The sequence below is a fragment of the Onychostruthus taczanowskii genome, unplaced genomic scaffold, assembly GCF_017590055.1.
Source record: "Onychostruthus taczanowskii isolate IOZ18803 unplaced genomic scaffold, ASM1759005v1 scaffold3, whole genome shotgun sequence".
NCBI classification, from domain to species: Eukaryota; Metazoa; Chordata; class Aves; order Passeriformes; family Passeridae; genus Onychostruthus; species Onychostruthus taczanowskii.
In genome coordinates this window covers 23,804,065-23,821,367 of record NW_024500349.1, presented here as the reverse complement: position 1 = coordinate 23,821,367, position 17,303 = coordinate 23,804,065, and the positions used below count along the sequence as shown (strand labels likewise).

General features: G+C 55.4%; 3 protein-coding genes across 7 annotated transcripts; 1 reads left to right on the top strand and 2 right to left on the bottom strand.

Annotated features, from left to right (window-relative positions):
• Window positions 1–1,865: 1,865 nt before the first annotated feature.
• CUNH1orf35 (chromosome unknown C1orf35 homolog) lies at window positions 1,866–5,179 on the bottom strand. 2 transcript variants are annotated; one of them, XM_041408849.1, is made up of 9 exons: window positions 5,068–5,179; window positions 4,128–4,261; window positions 3,875–4,028; window positions 3,750–3,795; window positions 3,581–3,663; window positions 3,418–3,490; window positions 3,012–3,091; window positions 2,605–2,763; window positions 1,866–2,449 (listed from the first exon to the last, which is right to left on the bottom strand). In XM_041408849.1, exons 2-9 carry the CDS (start codon window positions 4,219–4,221, stop codon window positions 2,203–2,205), a joined length of 936 nt encoding a protein of 311 aa, XP_041264783.1. In that variant the 5' UTR covers window positions 4,222–4,261; window positions 5,068–5,179; the 3' UTR covers window positions 1,866–2,202. The 2 variants fall into 2 exon arrangements, with proteins under 2 accessions (XP_041264783.1, XP_041264784.1); XM_041408850.1 differs by lacking the exon at window positions 5,068–5,179 and adding an exon at window positions 4,876–5,043.
• A 23-nt stretch (window positions 5,180–5,202) lies between these two features.
• On the bottom strand, window positions 5,203–6,385 carry MRPL55 (mitochondrial ribosomal protein L55). Its single transcript, XM_041408852.1, has 3 exons — window positions 6,184–6,385; window positions 5,885–6,068; window positions 5,203–5,409 (listed from the first exon to the last, which is right to left on the bottom strand). The coding sequence occupies exons 1-3, from the start codon at window positions 6,204–6,206 to the stop codon at window positions 5,266–5,268; spliced, it is 351 nt and encodes a 116-aa protein (XP_041264786.1). The 5' UTR covers window positions 6,207–6,385; the 3' UTR covers window positions 5,203–5,265.
• A 401-nt stretch (window positions 6,386–6,786) lies between these two features.
• Window positions 6,787–16,380, top strand: GUK1 (guanylate kinase 1). Of its 4 annotated transcripts, none has more exons than XR_005952986.1 (8): window positions 6,787–6,912; window positions 11,841–11,954; window positions 12,689–12,730; window positions 13,454–13,550; window positions 14,403–14,541; window positions 14,995–15,118; window positions 15,333–15,417; window positions 15,723–15,777. XR_005952986.1 is itself a non-coding variant. In XM_041408845.1 (8 exons), the coding sequence occupies exons 1-8, from the start codon at window positions 6,870–6,872 to the stop codon at window positions 16,247–16,249; spliced, it is 642 nt and encodes a 213-aa protein (XP_041264779.1). In that variant the 5' UTR covers window positions 6,787–6,869; the 3' UTR covers window positions 16,250–16,380. The 4 variants fall into 4 exon arrangements, 3 of the variants coding, with proteins under 3 accessions (XP_041264779.1, XP_041264782.1, XP_041264781.1); XM_041408845.1 differs by lacking the exon at window positions 14,995–15,118 and adding an exon at window positions 16,214–16,380 and having other exon boundaries at window positions 15,723–15,808; XM_041408848.1 differs by lacking the exons at window positions 6,787–6,912; window positions 14,995–15,118 and adding exons at window positions 9,214–9,724; window positions 16,214–16,380 and having other exon boundaries at window positions 15,723–15,808.
• Window positions 16,381–17,303: the final 923 nt, after the last annotated feature.

Genomic DNA, 17,303 nt, shown 5'->3' with positions numbered 1-17,303 from the left:
GCTCCTCCTCCGGGTGATCCTCCTGCCTTCCGTGTGAGCTGCAGCTGCTCCTCCCCAGTGCTCAGCTCCTCAGGCTGCTTTCCTGGCTGGAGCTGCAGCAGATCCCCCTGTACACAGGCTGGGAAGGATGAAAGGTCTGTCCTGCAACTTGGAGAGCAAATTCCCTGGGGGGAAACCCGGGACTCTGGGTGGGTAACAGGGACTGGGGCTGGAGTACAGGGTAAATAGCACTGGGCAAACTGGGATCAAAAACCTGCAAGCCAGGAATCCACCTTGGAATTTCAAGCTGTGAATCAGGATATTTGCATCCCTAATAGAGCAGGACAGCTCTTTACTCCTGTTCTGAGAGGGAACTGAACTTGAAGGGCCAGCTGGGTTAGGATGCTGCTCCTCTGCATCCAGAATTTGCTGTGGAAAACAGGGAATGTGGTGATGCTGTGGGAGCTGTGCTCTGCCCTCTGCTCCGGGCAGCACAGGTTTGCTCTGTCCCAGGCTCTCAGCCTGGAGTTTTGGCCACTCAGGAGGTGGCTCAAGCCCAGGGCAAAGGATCCTGCCCAGTGCCCCAGGAACTCTGCTGGACAGGGAGGCTTTGGGGTGAGCAGGGATGGGGCTGGGCTCCTTTACCCTCTGCCCACTCCGTTCTGGCTTCCCGTGTTTCTCCAAGTGATCTTGGTTTGAGTGTGAAACAGCAAAGGAGAAAGGCCAGGAGAGCTGAACTGAGCCCCTCTGCCACGCTGCACACCCTGTCCCTTTGCCGGGGAGCTGCGGGTGCAGGTCCCCCTGGCCCTGCCCAGCCCATCCCAAAGCTCGGGAGGTGAAGGGGGGATGTGGGAGCCCACGGAGGGCGCAGGACTCTGGGCTTTGTGGTTTTTTTTTTCTCTGCTTGCTGTGCTGTTTCCACTCTCCCATGAGCAGGACTCTGGGCTTTGTGGGTTTTTTTCTCTGCTTGCTGTGCTGTTTCCACTCTCCCATGGCTCCCTTTCCAGCCTGTTGCCCAGTTCCCATTAGGCACAGCCCTGCTCTGGGGTGTTCCCAGCGGGCTCCAGCCACAGTTTGGATCCCAGAATCCCATGGAGGTGACCCCGAGCTCAGCCTGGTGAGCACCAGCAGGGGCAGAGCTCCTGGCCCGGGAGTGCACGGGCTTGGGGTGCCCCAGCTGTGCCCTGGGGATCCCTGGGATGGATCAGGAGCTGCAGCTGCTCAGGCCACGAGGAGCAGCCCTGGTGCCAAGGGGCTGTCAGCCCCAAAAATCGTGTTGGGGTGGGGATCACCGAAGGCTGTGCCAGCTCTGCAGCATCTCCCACTGCTGGGACAGAAGGGCTTTGTGAGCTCCCGAGCACGGTGCCACTGGGCTTTTGTCCACCAAGACACACAAACCCCCCCTGTCTTCCACTGCATCATTAATTACACAAATGAGGCCCTTGTGCTTGGAGCTGCTGGGGACACCCCCTTTCCATTCGGATCAATATTTCTATTTATTGGTGTAAAATTGCCCTCTTTCAGTATGCCAAGAACATAAATAATCACGTGCTGAGGGTTTCAGTCCTGGATGGAAATGGAGTTTGCTGCTCCCTGGGGTGGGGGGACGTGGCCAGGGCAAAAGCCCGTGGAAGACACCTGGTCCCATCCACTTTCTCCCCAGAAGCTGAGGAATTATTTGGGTGTCCAAGGCCAGGTTGGACAGGGCTTGGAGCAGCCTGGCCCAGGGGAAGGTGTCCCTGCCCATGGCAGGAGGACTGGACTAGATGAGCTTTAAACTCCCATCCATGCAGCTGATGAACTTAGGGAATCTTTAAAGAAAGAAACTCTTCAGCCACTGCACTGGCAAGCACTCGAGGGCAGGGAAAGAAGACAAAAGCCCATCATAATAACAATAATAATAATCTCTTCCAAAGTCTCTACCCATAAACACGAGGTATCCACAGCATTTTCAGCACCACAGCCAGAACCACCCCAGCACCAGCCCTCACCCACAGCACCCTCCATGCTCAATCCTGCCTGGATGGATTTCAGGGAGTGAGGAGAAGGGTGCCCAGGCCCTGCTGCCCCTGGGCGGGCAGGGAAGGGGCTGCTGGCACCACAGCCTTAATGCCCCCTTTGCCACACTGCCCCGGCACCCGCGGGGCTGCGGCCTTTTTAATTTAATCACTTAAAAAATAGAAATCTCCGCAAGATGTCCCTGAAACAACCCCAGGCTCCCTCTCAGTCCTCCGAGTCGGTGTCGTGGCGCTGCCGGACCCCGCGGGCCGGCGGGGAGCGGGACCGGCTCCTCTTCCTGCCCTTCCTCCGCGGGGACGGGTGGCGGCCCCGGCCGTCCCGGCTCCGGCTGCGCCGGCCCGCGGGGCTCCGGCCGCAGCTGCCGCTGCTCGCCGAGGATTCCGCGTCGCGCCGCCGCCGGCTGCCGTGCCGCGGCGCCTCCGAGCGCTGCTGCGCTTTCCTGCGCTGCTGCCTGCGGGGACAGCGGGGAAGTGACAGCGGCGATGGGGGGGAAGCCAACAGGGCGATTCTGGGGGTTTCCAGCAGCCCTTTTGGAAAGCCAGGAGATGCCAATGGGCATCCTTCCTCCCGTTTTGCACTGCCGATGCCCCATCCCAACCCAGCTACCTCTTATCCCGATCTGGGGAAGAATCGGAGGATGATGGGGCAGCATCCTTCTTGGAATGCTTCTCCTTGTCCTTCTTCTTCTCCTTCTTATGTTTCTTCTTTTTCTTGTTCTTTTTCTCCTTCTTCTTCTCCTTTTTGGATTTTTTGCTGCTCTCAGGTCTGCAGGGAAGAGATCAAGCAATGAGAATCCCTGCACTGTGCATCCCTCATCCCCATCCCTTTTTCCAGGCACATCCCACCACATCCCTCCTTTGCCAAAGAGAAGCCCACGGAGGCTTTTGGGGATGATTCAGAGATGCAAAACAAGCCCAGTGACAAACAGAGCCGTGGAAACATTTTGTAAAATATCTCCCATAAAAGCCAGGGTGTTTCTGGTGGTCTCCCACCAAAGTGGGGAAAATCCTCACCGTTTCTCTTCCACCTTCTCCTCCTTTTCCTGCTTCTTCTTGCAGACAGATGTCTCTGGGCTGCTGGAGACTTTCTGGTGCTAGGGTTGGAGAGGGGGAAAAATACAGAGTGAATCCATGAGCTTGTAATTACAAAACAAAGGGTTTTTCTCCCTTTAAAAATTAAACTTAGAAAAAAAAGTTAAATTAACTTCTGGGGGGAAATTAGAATACCCTTAACAGCTGCTTCCAAATTAAAGCCTCACAAACAACCTCTGTGCCAACAGGACACAGGAAACTCCTGCAGTCTCTGTGCTACAATACCCAGATGTTTTTTTAGATAAAATATTCCAAGTGAGGGGCACTGCTTTTTGCCTTTTTCCATCTATTTTTGAACCTTCCAAGGACAGCGTGGCTGGCACCGTACCGTGAAGACCGAGAGCCCCATCTTGGCCGCCTCTCTGTCCTCCTTGGAGAGCATCAACCTGCCAGCACTGCCACTGCAGAGAGACCACAGGAAAAAAATCATAAAACCACTAAAATCAAACAAACTGTTCTGAAATTGGTGTGGGATCCTTCCCTCTCCTTACCTGGAGCTGCCCAAACCCACCAGCCGATCCACGTCCTTCTCGTCCCGCTCGCCGCCGTCCCTCTTGCACACTTCAGCCAGGTCCTGTGGGGAGGGGGGACAGTGTCCTGTGTGTGTCCCCAAAATCAGAGCCCAGGGGACACTGCGGGGACGTGTGGTGCCCCTGTTACCTCTTTGCTGAGGCCCGTGGGCTGCCTCTTCAAGCTCTTGTAGCCCCTGTAAAAACAAGAGCAGGTGATCCGCGTGTGGACACGCACCTGCTGGTTTTTGGGGTTTTTGTGGGGTGGGGACTCACAGTGCTGCCATCATGGCCTCCTGCTCGGCCAGGCGGACTGCAGCCAGCTCTTCTTCCCGGGATAACGGGGGGCCCGTGTCCTTCTTGCCCTTGGCATACCAGGTCAGGTCCTTGCCCTTCTGCCACCGCCCCACCGGCGCCATCAGGGAGTTCCCTGTGGGGAACAGTGACCACCCCCCCTCAACATCATCACACCCCAAAACCGTGGAAGACAGGACGGGGAGGGTGGGATTGGAGCAGGATCAGCCCTTACCCAGGTAATTCTCACGCTGTTTGTCTGTCTTGACATCCTCCCAGCTGAACTGGTCCTGGCCCCCCCGGACCCCGCCCCGGGAGGAGCCGAACATGGCGCCGCACCCCACAGCGGATTCGGGGGCTTCTGGTGACCTGCAAAGAGATTGGCCCTGGGTCTACCCACTCCGGATCCTCCCCCAGCTCTGGGGGGGCTCCTGAAGCCGCAGGGAAACAAGTTTGGCCCCCCCAGGGGTGAGTGGAGTAAGCAAAGGCCTTTGTGGGGGTGGTACAGGCTGGAAGGGGGGTTTGTAACCCAGAGGTGGGAGGGGGTCCCAGCCTGGGGGGAGGCTGCCGGGTGAGGAGGGGGGGTTAGGACAGGGGGTTCACAGCCTTGGGGGGTTCAGAGATTGGGGGAGGTCCAGAGCCTCAAGCAGGGTTTGGGGTCAGCAGTGGGGCAGTCACAGCTTGGGGCTTTCAGGGTCTGGGAAGGGGCTGCAGAGCAAGAGGGACTCACAGCCTGTGGGGGGAGAGTTCAGGACTAGAAGTGGGAAGGCTCTGGGTCTGCGAGGAGATTGCAGGGGTTGATGGAAGGGTTTAAAGCCCGCACGGGGGTTCTGGGCTTCAAGGGGAGGGTTCATGGAGGGTCCAGGAGGGGGTTCACAGCCTGGATGGGATGAGCTGCAAGAAGGGATCATGGCCTGCGCGCGGGCTGGGCAGGGAGACTGTGGAGCCCAGAAGAGGCTGCAGGGCCCGGGGTCGGGCATTACCTGGGGGAGAGTTTCAGGTCTGGGAAGGGGTTCAGGGCCGGGGAAAGCTGCAGGGCCTGAGGTTGGAATTTGCCCGTCCCCGAGGCGTGTAAAAGTAGCCCGGGCCCCTCCGAGTTGGGAAATGCAAGAACCGGGCGGGCCGGAGCCCCAAAATCCCCAAATCCCGAAGCCGCCCCCGCTCCCCTCACGCACCTCCGGCCGCCGAGCGCGCGCCCGCCCCGCCGCTACCACCGCGGGCACCGCCGGAGGGGGGAGAGACGGGCGGTACCACCGCGCCGCCGAGCGCGGGGGGGAGCCCCGCAGAGCCGCACCGCCCACACACGGCTGTACTTATGTATGTTTTTATTTATACGTTTATTTATACGTCGAAACACTTGTGGTTTCAGCGCTTCACTTCTTCCAGAACTTCTTGTAGGTGTCCAGGTCGATGCCCTCGAAGGTTTCCTCCTCCTTGGCCTTAGGCTTGCTGGGGAAGTGGCGGCGCAGACGAGCCTTGCGCTCGGCTTCGGGCAGCGTGTTGCTGTCCAGGGGCATCTGGGGACACGGGGGACACGGGATGAGACCGCGGGGACACGGTGTGACACTCGTAGGACACGGCATGAAACCCCTGGGACATAGTGTGACATTCCCGAGAGACAAGCATGAGCTCCCAGGACGTGGTGTGACACCCCCAGGACACAGGGCGAGATCCCAGGGACATGGCATAAGCTCCTAGGGACACGGTGTGAGCTCCCAGAACACGGTGTGGAGCTCTGGGACCAGGCAGGAAACCTCTGGGACATGGGGTGAGCTCCCAGGGACAGGTTGTGACACCCCCAGGACACAGGATGAGATCTCAGTGACATGGTATAAGCTCCTAGGGACACGGTGTGAGCTCCCAGGGACATGCTGCGACACCCCCAGCCCACAGGCTGCGATCCCAGGGACACGCTGCGAGCTCCCAGACCGCGGGACAGGGTGCGAGCCCCCTTGTGACAGCCACGCTGCCAGCCTGTCGCTGTCCCCGTACCATGAGGATCCTCTTGGGCTCGCCGTAGCGCAGGCGGACGGTGGAGCCGTCGGTGCCGACGAGCAGCAGCGGGTAGAGCCGCCCGTAGCGCTGCCGCTGCAGGTGCCCGATGGCGGCGCGGTTGGAGTTGCTGCGGGCGCAGGCAGCGAGCGGCGGCCGGGCGGCGGCCCGGAGGAGCAGGGCACTGCCGGGGGAAGGTGGGAGAGAGAGGCGGTGTCACCGTGAGGGAGCTCCGGCAGGCCGCTCCCTCAGCGGGAGAGCCAACGCTGCCCCGCGGGTCACGGGCAGCCCGCGCTCACCTCAGAGCCCGGCTCGCCGCCATCGCAGCCCGCCGGGGGGGGACGCACGGAGTAGGTGACACAGCCTGGGGCCACCCTGGCGACAAGGAAAGGGCCTGGGGTGGCTGTGGGGTGACAGCGCCGTGTCGCCATCACTGTGAGGCTCCCACGTCCCCTCCTCAGCACGGAGCAGCCCCATGACAGCTCCCGCCATGGTATGGCTCCCCCCGCCCCGGCAATGGTTCAGCTCCACGTCTCCCCCGCCCCCGCAATGGTTCAGCCTCACTATGGTTCCCCCCATTCCCGCAATGGTTTAGCCCAATTACGTCTCCCCCTTCCAGCCATGGGTCAGCTCTATGCTAGCTCCCCCCTCTCCCCGTCATGGTTCAGCCCACCACGGTTCAATCCCATCATGCCTCCCCCCACACCCACCTTGGTTCAGCCCTCCCGCCTCTCTCCAACCATGGTTCAGCCCCACTATGGTTCCCCCCACTCCCGCCACGGTTTAGCCCAACCACGTCTCCCCCTGCCCAGCCATGGGTCACTTCCATGATAACTCCCCCCTCTCCCCGTCATGGTTCAATCCCATCACGCCTTCCCCCCCCCAACCTCCCCCCTGGGCCCCGCCCCCGCGGTGACGTCAGGCGCGCGGCGGTGGCGGCGGGCGCGCGCGGGGGCTGCCGGGACCGCCCCCCCCCAATCCCCTCATGATCCTCGGGCGGATGCGCGGGGCGGGGATCGCCCGGGCGGGTGAGCGGGGATGGGGCCGGGGCTCGCATCCTCACGGGGACCGCAGGCTGAGGGGCACGGCCGGCCACGGGGCGCCGAGACCTTCACAGGGGCCGTGGACAGAGGGGGTCTAACCAGCCCGAGGAGCTCCGTCACTGCCAGGAGTCCTCGGCTGAGTGGCCTCGGGGCGTTCAGCCCCTCACGGGGGCTTGGAGTGAGGAGTCCTGGCCGGCTCTGGGGTTCTCAGCCCCTCACAAGGGCCCTTGGCTTGAGGGGGCCCAACCTGCCCTGGGGTGCCGAGCTCCTCACGGGGCTCCTCCCCTGAGGGGTCCTGGGGTGCTCAGCACCTCCTGGGGGCTCTGCATGGAGGAGTCCTGGCTGGCCTGGAGGTGCTTAGCCCCTCCTGCGGGCTCTGCATGGAGGAATCCTCGCTGGCCTTGGGGTGAAGAGGGGCTCTGCATGGAGCAATCCTGGCTGGCCTTGGGGTGAAGAGAGGGCTCTGCATGGAGGAGTCCTGGCTGGCCTGGGGGTGAAGAGAGGGCTCTGCATGGAGCAATCCTGGCTGGCCTGGGGGTGCTCAGCCCCTCCTGGGGGCTCTGCATGGAGCAATCCTGGCTGGCCTGGGGGTGCTCAGCCCCTCATGAGGGCCTTGGGCTGAGGGTGCCCAGCCGGCCCCAGGATGCTCAGCTGCTCACAGGGTCCTGGACTGATTGCCCTCAGCCCCTCTGAGGGGTCCCAAGCTGCTGAGTGCCCCATGGGGGTCCTCAGTCTCTCAGCTGGGGATGCCAGGGTACCGACCTGGGGGTGCTGATCCCCCACACCCCAGGGAGGCTGAGCTCCCCCTGATCCGTGTTATCCATGTGGGATGGCTGAGGGGGTGGGACAGGTCACAGCCCCACGGGGCTGCCCCCGGGCTGGCTCTGTGCCCTTCCCAACATCCACACCGGGTCCCCATGGCTGCTCCAGGGTGGCTCTGAGGTGTCACAGCCCCACGGGACTGTCCCCGGGCTGGCTCTGTGCCCTTCCCGACATCCACACCGGGTCCCCATGGCTGAGCTGCTCCAGGGTGGCTCTGAGGTGTCCCTGGTTGGATCAACCAGACAGGGATGTGCTTGTGGAGTCCGTGGGGCAGGGTGAGGTAAGAGGGCTTTAGGGATAAGCATCCCTCAGGAATCCTGAAACAAACACGTGTGGGGAAGTGGATGGTAAAACCACAGCTGTGTGAGCTTCACCTCTAGAGGTTTTCCCAGGTGGGTAAACTGGTTTTATCCTCCTGGTGGGTTCAGCTGCCCTGGTTTACAGGAGGACATGGTCTGGGAATAATGGGCTTGGACCTCCCTGATTTCTGCAGTGACCTGGAGCAAGGGGTTTGTGTTCTGTCTGCAGCATCACCACTCCCTGCAAGCCAGGGCTGCAGCCAGTGGAGAGGCTAATTAGTGCTTTGTAGGTAATTATTTCCAGGAAAAAGGTGGCTGAGCTCCAGCTCTGTGCTGCTGTGGGATGCTCTGCTCCTCATGGAATCACGGGAAGGTTGGCACCTCCCTGCAGATAATTCCTTGTCTGTCACAGCAGGGAATTATCTGTCTCTCCCTTCTTGGAACCTGTCCCAAATCTTACAAAGGTGGGGGTAGCACCTTTATAACAACCTTGCTAAAAATAGGGGTGGGATTATAATCCTAATCCAGGAGACCTTTCTCAAGGCTCCAGGGAAACCGTGCTTTAATCTTCTTTTCTTCTACATAAGGTGGCTTTGCCTTCCCTGCAAAGCCTCTCTGCTAATCAGTTTTAATTTAACTCTTGTGATGTCTGTCCTTTGCTTCCCTGGTTGTGTTGCCACCTGTGAGGTAAAATCCAGGTGAATTTAGCAGCACAAGCAGAGCAGGAACCATTCCTTGCCTTGGGGACAACCTGCTGTGACCACCTCAGTCTTTTTGCAGCCCAGGCAGTGTCCCAGGCCAGGCTGGACAGGGCTTGGAGCACCTGGGACAGTGGGAGGGGTGGAACAAGATGAGCTTTAAGGTCACTTCCAACCAAACCATTCTGGAATTCTGTGGAATTCCCAGTTTGCCATCTTTGCTCCTGTGAGGCCCCAGCCCCAGGGTGGGATTCCATGGGAGTGGAAATGCCTTTTGTTCCCTCTCAGTTTTCCCCTGCAGAGCTGCAGCGAGAGAAGGGATTCACCAGGGAGGCAGCAGGAAACACCTGCAAGTCTTCAGGTTTATTTTTAGCTGTTTTGAAAGAAGTGAGGCGTGATCACAGCCCAGGTGTCTTTTCTCTTAGTCGTGAGTATTTTGGGGAAGGAAAAGGGTCCCACTGTGGGAGTGGTTTGATCTGTGAGCAGGAGAAGGAGTTTTCCTGTTGTCTTTGTGGTCGTGAAGCTGTGTGGATTTGGTCCAAAGGAAAGTGCCTGGAAGTGTTCTGGGTTGGATGGAGCTTGGAGCAGCCTGGCCTAGTGGAAATTGTCCTTGCCCATGGCAGGGGTGTGCAGTTAGATGTTCTGGAAGGTCCCTTCCAAACCATTCCAGGATCCTACACAGACAAAATCCTCGTGACTGCAGGGACAGAAGCAGCTTTGCTGTTTTCCATAATCCCAGCCCAGCAAGGGCTGGCACCCCTCAGCCTTTTGGGGCTGCAGCTTTGCCAGCCAGGAGAGCAGGGAGTGGAGGAGGAACCAGGGGGAGATTAAAGCTCAGCAGGGTTGTTCTCATTGGCCACCTTCAAATTGCAGCTTGTTAATTAAGGCTTTAGGAGCTCACAAATAGCCCAGCTCTGTCCCCAGGAGCCTGTGCTGCTGCCACTGCTTTCCTTGGCTGGAAGGGAGCACGAGGAAGAGGTAAGGATGTGTTGGAGGCTGCTCCCAGCCCGTTCCTCTGCCCCCTTCCCAGTTTGTCTGGGGTTGAATGGAATGATTGGAAGTGATTTGGGCAGCTTTAAATTTCTGCTGGTCTTTGCTAGGGGCAGATGAAATTTTGAGGGAGATGAGAGGAAAGCTGTTTTCCTTCTGGCTGGGATCTGGGACTGGGATTTGTGCATCCAGCACGGTTCTTGTTGGCACAGCTGGGTCCTGGAAGGGAGCCTGGAACACCTGGAAATCCATGCTGGCACCCCAGTGTCACTTGTGGGGTTTTTGGGGTGCTTGTGGAAGCTGGTGTGTGATGGAGCAGCATTGTTTGGGGGCAGATGTGTTGTGAAACACATTGGGATGTCTGAAGGGTGGGGAATTTGTGTGGAGCGTTTTCCAAGGAATGCTTAGAGCTCACCTGATGGAATTATGTGGGAGAGAAGAACTGTGAGGGACAGAGAGAAGGAAATGCTTTGAGTGACTTCTCTGCTCCCTTGCTGCAAGCACTGAGTAGCATTTCCCTGGTGCTTTCTTCTGGTGTTGAACATTTGGGCAAAACCTGATTTTTTTTTGGAAATTACAGAAGTTTGAGGACCAAGGGAATGGTAGGAAAGCCCCCAGAGGACTTCCGAGTTTGTTCAGCCTTCTGGTTTTGGGATGCTGGAGCCTAATGTGGCACTGTGGTGATGAGATTGGTCCTCCCAAGATTTCATCTCTTGGATCTCTAAGGCTGCAGCACTTCGGAGGGCACTAAGCAAAAAAGAACAAAAAAAAGGAATAAAGGAATTTCCTTAGGGATGATTATGGACCGTGGGTGTTTTCACCGCCCACGCTGTTGGCACCTCCTCGGCCTGTGCGTTAAACCCGTCCCTTGGCGCAGCCCGGGATGAGCCGCGGTCACACGAGGATCCTCGGCGAGCGGAGGGAGAAGTTGTGGAATTGTCGGGCTGTCAATTGTGTGCCCGAGGGAGGAGGGATTGGGGGCCGAGGACGGGTCCCGCTCCCGCAGGCGGGGTCAGGGAGAGGCAGCCCGGCGGGATTAGCCAGCGTTTGGCTTAGGGCTGTTTGAAAAGTGATGTGGAAGGTCGGGGTGACATTGCCGTGAGCCGATTTAAAATGGAAAGGCATTAGCTGCCTCTTGGCCGGTGGCTCCCAGGCCACACCCAGCCCGGGAGACTGAGGAAATGATTTCATTGCTTGCTGAAAGTAACTTTCTAAATAGGAAGAACTTGTTTGATTTGTTTCACTCTCACCATCGCTTCTGGTTTGGAAGTTGCTGATGGATGAGGGTTCCCGTGGTAGCCCCACACTTTTACACAGCATTTCTTCTTTTTCCCATGTGGATATTTAACCTTTCTTCTCTCCAGAGGCACAGGAACATGACACCATTTTTTTTCCTTTTTTTTTTCTTTCTTTCTTTTAAATTTTTTTTTTTTTCCTTTCTGGCTGAAGAAACAACTGCAGCAAGTTGTGTGGCCCCAGGCTGCCTTTTTTTCACCTGTATCAGGAACTGATCTCTGGATCTCTCTCTCTCTTGCCATGAAACACCTGCAGATGGAGTTGGTGCTTCAGGAAATGTGGGAATGAACACCTGGGCATGTTCCTGGCAGTGATTGCACCCGAGTTCAGATGCTGTTGCAAGGGTTTGGGGGTTGGTGATGCAAAGTTTTACCTGCAAACTCTCCTTGAAGCTCCTTTCCCCCTGTGAGAGGGAATGGGCTGGGACTGTTCCTCTGTCCCATGATTCCAAATGCCACCAGGCACAAATAGGATTTTGTTCCTTTTAGAGAGAGTTTTCCTTGGGATTTTGGTCCCAGTGAGACCCAGCTGTGATGGAAAACAGCTGGCTTCAGCCATCCCAGTTTCCTCCTCCTTTGGGTTACATCCTATGAGTTTAACCTCAGTCTCTTGAGAAATGTTTCTGCACTCCCAGTGCTTTTTATCAGCTCTAGGCTTGTGATTTGGCATCATTTCAGATTTTCCTGCAGACATTTGTGCCCAAGGGTAAAGGATTGGTGCTGTTTTGAGGGGCTGAGCACTCCTGGGATTCCACAGCTGCGTTTCCATGGGTGTTTCTCACCAGACACATTTTTCTGTCTCTCCCCAGTCATGCAGGGACCAAGGCCAGTGGTTCTGAGTGGCCCATCAGGTGCAGGGAAAAGCACTTTGTTAAAGAAATTGCTCAAAGATTATGAGAACATCTTCGGCTTCAGCGTCTCCCGTGAGTATCCAGGGCTGGGCTGAGGAGCTCAGCAGTGCCAGCTCAGAGCCTCCCTCTATTTATTCCCCAAATAATGGCTTTTCATGGTTTGCCTGTGTCCCAGTCTGCCTGTGGGCTCTTGGGGGTGTTTAATTCAGGGCACCTTTTACTCCTGGTGTTGAGTGGTGAGTCTAAGCTTTGTCTGGAGTAGCACCTTTCCAGGTTTAGTGACTCCCCTCATCTCTAAACACAACTCAGAGAGGAAACAAGATTCTTCTCAGTGGTTCTTGATTGTGAAAGTAACAAAATCCCCCCACATTTCTGCTTCAGAAGCCATTTGATTTTTTCCATGGAGCTTTGTAAGGTGTTTTTAGGTCCATTTCCAAAACGTGTTTTAATGTCCCAACACTTTGTGTATTGCAAGTGAAATCTGTGCTTTGAGGTCTGGATTCATTCCACCATGAAAGAACAAAATACTGGATGTTTAAAAATCTAATGCTATGGGAGGAGAAAAAAACAATTATCCATTTTGTGTGTGTGTGTGACATCCTATTGTTCCTTATTCAACTGCATCTCTCATCTCACTCCAAACTAAACCTCATTTCCTCCCAAATTGGCTCTTAGTAGAGATTTTTTTCCTAGAGATCCATGTGCCACTTAGACCTTGGAATTTCTTTGATCCTGCAACACCTGTGGGTGATGTACAGAATTTACAAGGCTGTTTTTTCTTTTTTTTTCCCTTTTTTTCCCTGCAGATACCACAAGGCAGCCGAGACCTGGAGAAGTGAATGGCAAAGGTGAGCCTGTTGCAGTCAGGTCTGTCTCATTGGACTCTCCAAATAACTAAGGTTTTCAAAGCTGGGCTCTCATTTTAGGTGCTGTGCCCTGAACTTGGGTGATTTGATTTTCCAAAATTCCAGGTAGTTCTGAGGAGATCTCCAATGGCCACAGCTTTGGGAAGTGCAGCTGCTTAATGAGATGGTTTTAGCTGTATTAATTGATTTTGCCCAGCTGTTTTCTCATGTATTTGCTTATTTAAGAAACAACCAAGTGAGGTTTGTTCTTGATTTCCAATGGCAGTTTTCCTTCTGAAGTAACAGGAAGGAATTTCAACAGAAGATAGAGAAATAATTTTTAGTTTGATTTTGATGTTCCCTTTTATCTCCCTCTCTCTCATCCCATTCTGGTCTTTAATTAAAAATCCTTTCAAATGAAAGGCTTTACCATTCCTGCTGTAATGTGTCCCACACCTGTAGGCAAGTGGGGAGATGTTCCCTCTGCACCAGGAATGGGAAAGGATATGAAAAATGGGGTAGAGCAGCATTTTTGGCCACACAGAAAACTCCAGAAAGTTTTGAGCTGGTGTTTGGACAACTGGTGTGGAAGTAGGAAGTGAATCCTTGTCTAAACCAGATTTTTAGTGTCTTCTCCCCCAAAAAACCCATGGGTGTCATTTTGACCATGAACTTTACCTTCAGAATGTTAATTTCTGCCCATTTTTCCCATTTTCCCTTCTCCAGATTATCACTTTGTGTCCAGAGAGGAAATGCAGAAAGAAATTGATGCTGGTGAATTTATTGAGCACGCGGAGTTCTCCGGGAACATGTACGGGACAAGGTAGGTCAGGTGTCCCTGCCTGTGCCACAGGAGCTGGAATTAGATGGTCTTGAAGATCCTTCCCAATGCAGACTATTCTGGGATGCCAGAAAATAAATACAGAATCACTTCAAGCCCCTGAGGATGTTCCTGCCCAGATGTGGGATAAATGCAGAGTCCCTCATGCTTAGCAGAAGAGTTGGAGTTCTCACCAATCCTTTCTGCTCCCTAAGTCATCAGTGAATTATAATAAATGATTATTATAATAATCTTGAGGCAATTCCCCATATTGAGGAAGAGAAGTTGTCTCTACAGCATACAAAAGCCACCACTTGAAAAAATTAAGTGGAGAATTAAGTGCATCTTGTGACCCAGATGGAGCATCCATGTCCATCCAGCATCCTTCAGGAGAGCATGTGGACTCAGTGGATCTCTGGAGAAGGGGAGTTCTCAGTGGTTTTGCACTTTGGTGAAGGTGGTTTCCATGTTTGTCCTAAAATCCCAGGATGGTTTGGGTTGGAAGGGACCTTTAAGATTGAGTTCCAACCTCCTGCCATGAGCAGGGAACTTCCCTCCAGGTGGTGAAGCTCTGCCAAGGCAGGAGTTCATGGACATCCCACCCATCCTGTGGGATATTCACATGATCCATCCCCACACCTTCCAGCATGGCTTTGCCAGCCTCTCTAGCAGGGGACAGCAGCTCCCTGCTGCACCCAGAGCAGTGACACTTGGAGAAACTCTATCAAGAGCAGGGCGGGCTCTGTCCTCTCCTGCACAGTCTGGGGAGCCCTGTGAGGTTCCCCCGCTGCTGGAGGGGACACCCCAACCCCGCTGGGCTCTGACCCCTTCCTTCCCTGTGTGCTGTGTCCCCAGTAAAGGAGCTGTGCAGGCCGTGCAGGCCCAGAACCAGATCTGTGTCCTCGACATCGACATCCAGGGCGTGAAGAACATCAAGAGGACGGAGCTGAACCCCATCTACATCTCGGTGCAGCCGCCGTCCATCGAGATCCTGGTGAGCGCCCGCCTTGCTTTGCCGTGGGCAGTTAGAGGTAATCAGCAGCCACGGCTCCCCCTTCCCTCAGCAGGGCCCTGCTCTAGGTGGGGAGCACATTCCCAGGCATAGCTCCACCCAGCCCAGCTCCCCAGCCGCTGGCTCTCAGGGATAAATCTTCCTGTGTTTTGTTTTTTGAGTCCTTCCTCAATGTTTTTCACGCCTTGGTTATGGACTCCACCAGTGTTTAAATGCATTAATTGTGCTTCATGCTGCGCTGAGATTTGCCTCCACGGTTAAAATTAAACCCAGGGAGGCTGGTTCTGTGCAGCACCTTAAATTCTGTGCCCCTCTGGTCTTACCCTATGTAAGTGATTGCAGTGGGACTCTTGCAAGCAGTGGAATCACTGTCGTGGTTCAGAGAGGGATGAGGACACACGAGGACAACTCCTGACTCTCCCCTCTTGCTCTCAGTACATCAGGCAGGCTCTGTTTCTCGTTGAGTTTGTGGAGGAGGAAGCCAGCAGCACCAGATGCCAGAGCCCAGCAGAGATCTCATTTCCAGCACTACCTGGAAAAATAAATAAATGAGAGGGAGGTAAAAGAAACCTGGGACCCTGAACTGTGGGTAGGAGATCTCAAGCCCAGTTTGGCCGCTGGTTTGCACTGGGCTGTAAGCGAGGCCCCTCACCCTTTGCAGGGTGTTCTCACGTGCCCGTGGTCACAGACAGCACCAGCCTGAGGGTGGGGGTGGATCGTGCCTGCAGCTTTCAGAGCACTCATTTCCTTCATGTCTCTGTGCCTGGGTTTAGGAGAAACGACTACGGGACCGAAAGACTGAGACAGAGGAGAGTTTACAGAAGCGTTTGACTGCAGCCCGCGTGGACCTGGAGCTCAGTGAGTCCTGGGAGTGGTGTGTGCAGGGAGGGGGATGCCTGGCTGATTTGGGAGCTGGTTCTGGTGGCAACATCTGATTTGTGCTCTCCAGCAGCGCTGGCAGGGCTTGCCATGAGCTGAGTTGGATCACTGCTGCATTTCCCACTGCAGTTCCTTGGGGGAGGTTGGCAGAGCAGTTCATTAGCAGCAGCTGATCTAATAATAGTACTAAAAAATATTACTAAAATGCCATGGGACTTCATGCATGAGAGCTGGCACAGGGAAGAAAAATTGTCCTCTAACTCTGTCCTCATCTCCTTCCCCAGGTAAAGAGCCTGGGCTGTTTGACCTGGTCATCATCAATGATGATTTAGAAAAGGCCTATTCTGAATTGAAGGAGCTGCTGCTGGAGGTGAGTCCTTGGGGATTTTTGAGCCCCACCTCATTCCTGGGCCAGATGGGTGAGGGTCTGTTCTCAGGCAGCCACAGAAATGTCACCTCATCCCACACTCGGTCTGCTTTGAGCTGCTGAGGGACAGATTGAGTACAAGTGATGATGGATCAGTGGCCTGAGGGTGGGAAATGAATCCAACACAATCCTGAGTTGGGATAAAATAGACTTTCATCTCTGTATAGCAGAGAAGGGGATTCCTCTTTCTGGAGCTTCTGAGTCAAACCTTGCCTTGTCCCTAAAGGTGAGCTCAGGGCTTGGTCCTGATCTGAGTTGTTGGTCACTCCTGGTGTCCCACACTGTGAAACCAAGAGCTGTTTCCCAAAGAGTGGCAGATTCTCAGTCTCTCCCCTGATCTCCTTGCAGGAAATCAAGAAGACCGAAGAATCCAGGAAGTCCTGAGCTGGCCCTGCTTGGGCGTTTCAATTTTGCACATCATTCCCGAAGCACGTCGCAGCGTTTTATTCCACAAGACATTCCCTTTAGGCTGCTCCTACCCCCAACTCACCCTAGGATGTTTATATTAAAAGGAAAGAAAAGGAAACCTGGTCATGCTTGTGCTTCTGTTCACTGCATGCTCAGCACGTGCCTCCCCCAGGTTTGTACCTCTGGGTTTTTTGGGAGCTGCCAAAGGGCTGAGCCCTTCTGGAAGGCTGTACAGAAGCTGTTGGGCTTGAAGGCAGCAATAAATCCCTTTTCCTGGGGGGAATCCTCTGCATCCAGTAACTGTTGCTTGTACAGGTCTCTGTTCTGACACCTAGAGAGCTTTGCACTTCATTTCCCAAGTTTTCTTCAGCTTTAACATTGATGTTTTCATGAAACTTCCAAGCCCTTCGGTCCCTCCAGCAGGACATATCCTGAATGTCCTTGGGTTGGTTTCTCACACTGTGAAAACCGTGGGGACAAGCTGGGAGAGCTGGGAATGTTCACCTGGAGAGGAGAAGGCTCCAGGGAGATCTCAGAGCCATTCCAGGGCCTGAAGGGGCTCCAGGAGAGCTGGAGAGGGACTGGGGACAAGGCATGGAGGGACAGGACACAGGGAATGGCTCCCAGTGCCAGAGGGCAGGGATGGATAGGAGATTGGGAAGGAATTCCTCGCTGGGAGGGTGGGGAGGGGCTGGGATGGAATTCCCAGAGCAGCTGTGGCTGCCCCTGGATCCCTGGCAGTGCCCAAGGCCAGGCTGGATGGGGCTTGGAGCAGCCTGGGGCAGTGGAAGGTGTCCCTGCCCATGGCAGGGGATTGGAAAAATCCCAAAAAATTGGGCTTTGATGTGCCTTCCAACCCAAACCCCTGTGTGATTCCATTCCATGGGATGGCCAGTCTGTCAGAGCTCCTGTCCCTCAGGGGGTGACTGCAGCTGCTTTCCTCCCAAACCACACAGCCCACGAGCGGCTGGGCCCTCCAGTGCCAGGCTGGGATATTTTCTCACCCAAACCTCATCTTACCAAAGCAAGT

Bases quoted from the DNA above. Each gene is read 5' to 3' on its own strand.
- CUNH1orf35 (XM_041408849.1), bottom strand. From the start codon at position 4,221: ATGTTCGGCTCCTCCCGGGGCGGGGTCCGGGGGGGCCAGGACCAGTTC. The intron at 3,796-3,874 runs GTGAGTCCCCAC...TTGTTTTTACAG, and splicing joins GAGGCCATGATGGCAGCACT to GGGCTACAAGAGCTTGAAGA. The intron at 2,450-2,604 runs GTAGCTGGGTTG...CTGTCCCCGCAG, and splicing joins TCCCCAGATCGGGATAAGAG to GCAGCAGCGCAGGAAAGCGC.
- MRPL55 (XM_041408852.1), bottom strand. From the start codon at position 6,206: ATGGCGGCGAGCCGGGCTCTGAG. The intron at 6,069-6,183 runs GTGAGCGCGGGC...TTCCCCCGGCAG, and splicing joins GCGGCGAGCCGGGCTCTGAG to TGCCCTGCTCCTCCGGGCCG. The intron at 5,410-5,884 runs GTACGGGGACAG...CCGTGTCCCCAG, and splicing joins AGCCCAAGAGGATCCTCATG to ATGCCCCTGGACAGCAACAC.
- GUK1 (XM_041408845.1), top strand. From the start codon at position 6,870: ATGATCCTCGGGCGGATGCGCGGGGCGGGGATCGCCCGGGCGG. The intron at 14,542-15,332 runs GTGAGCGCCCGC...GCCTGGGTTTAG, and splicing joins CGCCGTCCATCGAGATCCTG to GAGAAACGACTACGGGACCG. The intron at 15,418-15,722 runs GTGAGTCCTGGG...CTCCTTCCCCAG, and splicing joins CCGCGTGGACCTGGAGCTCA to GTAAAGAGCCTGGGCTGTTT.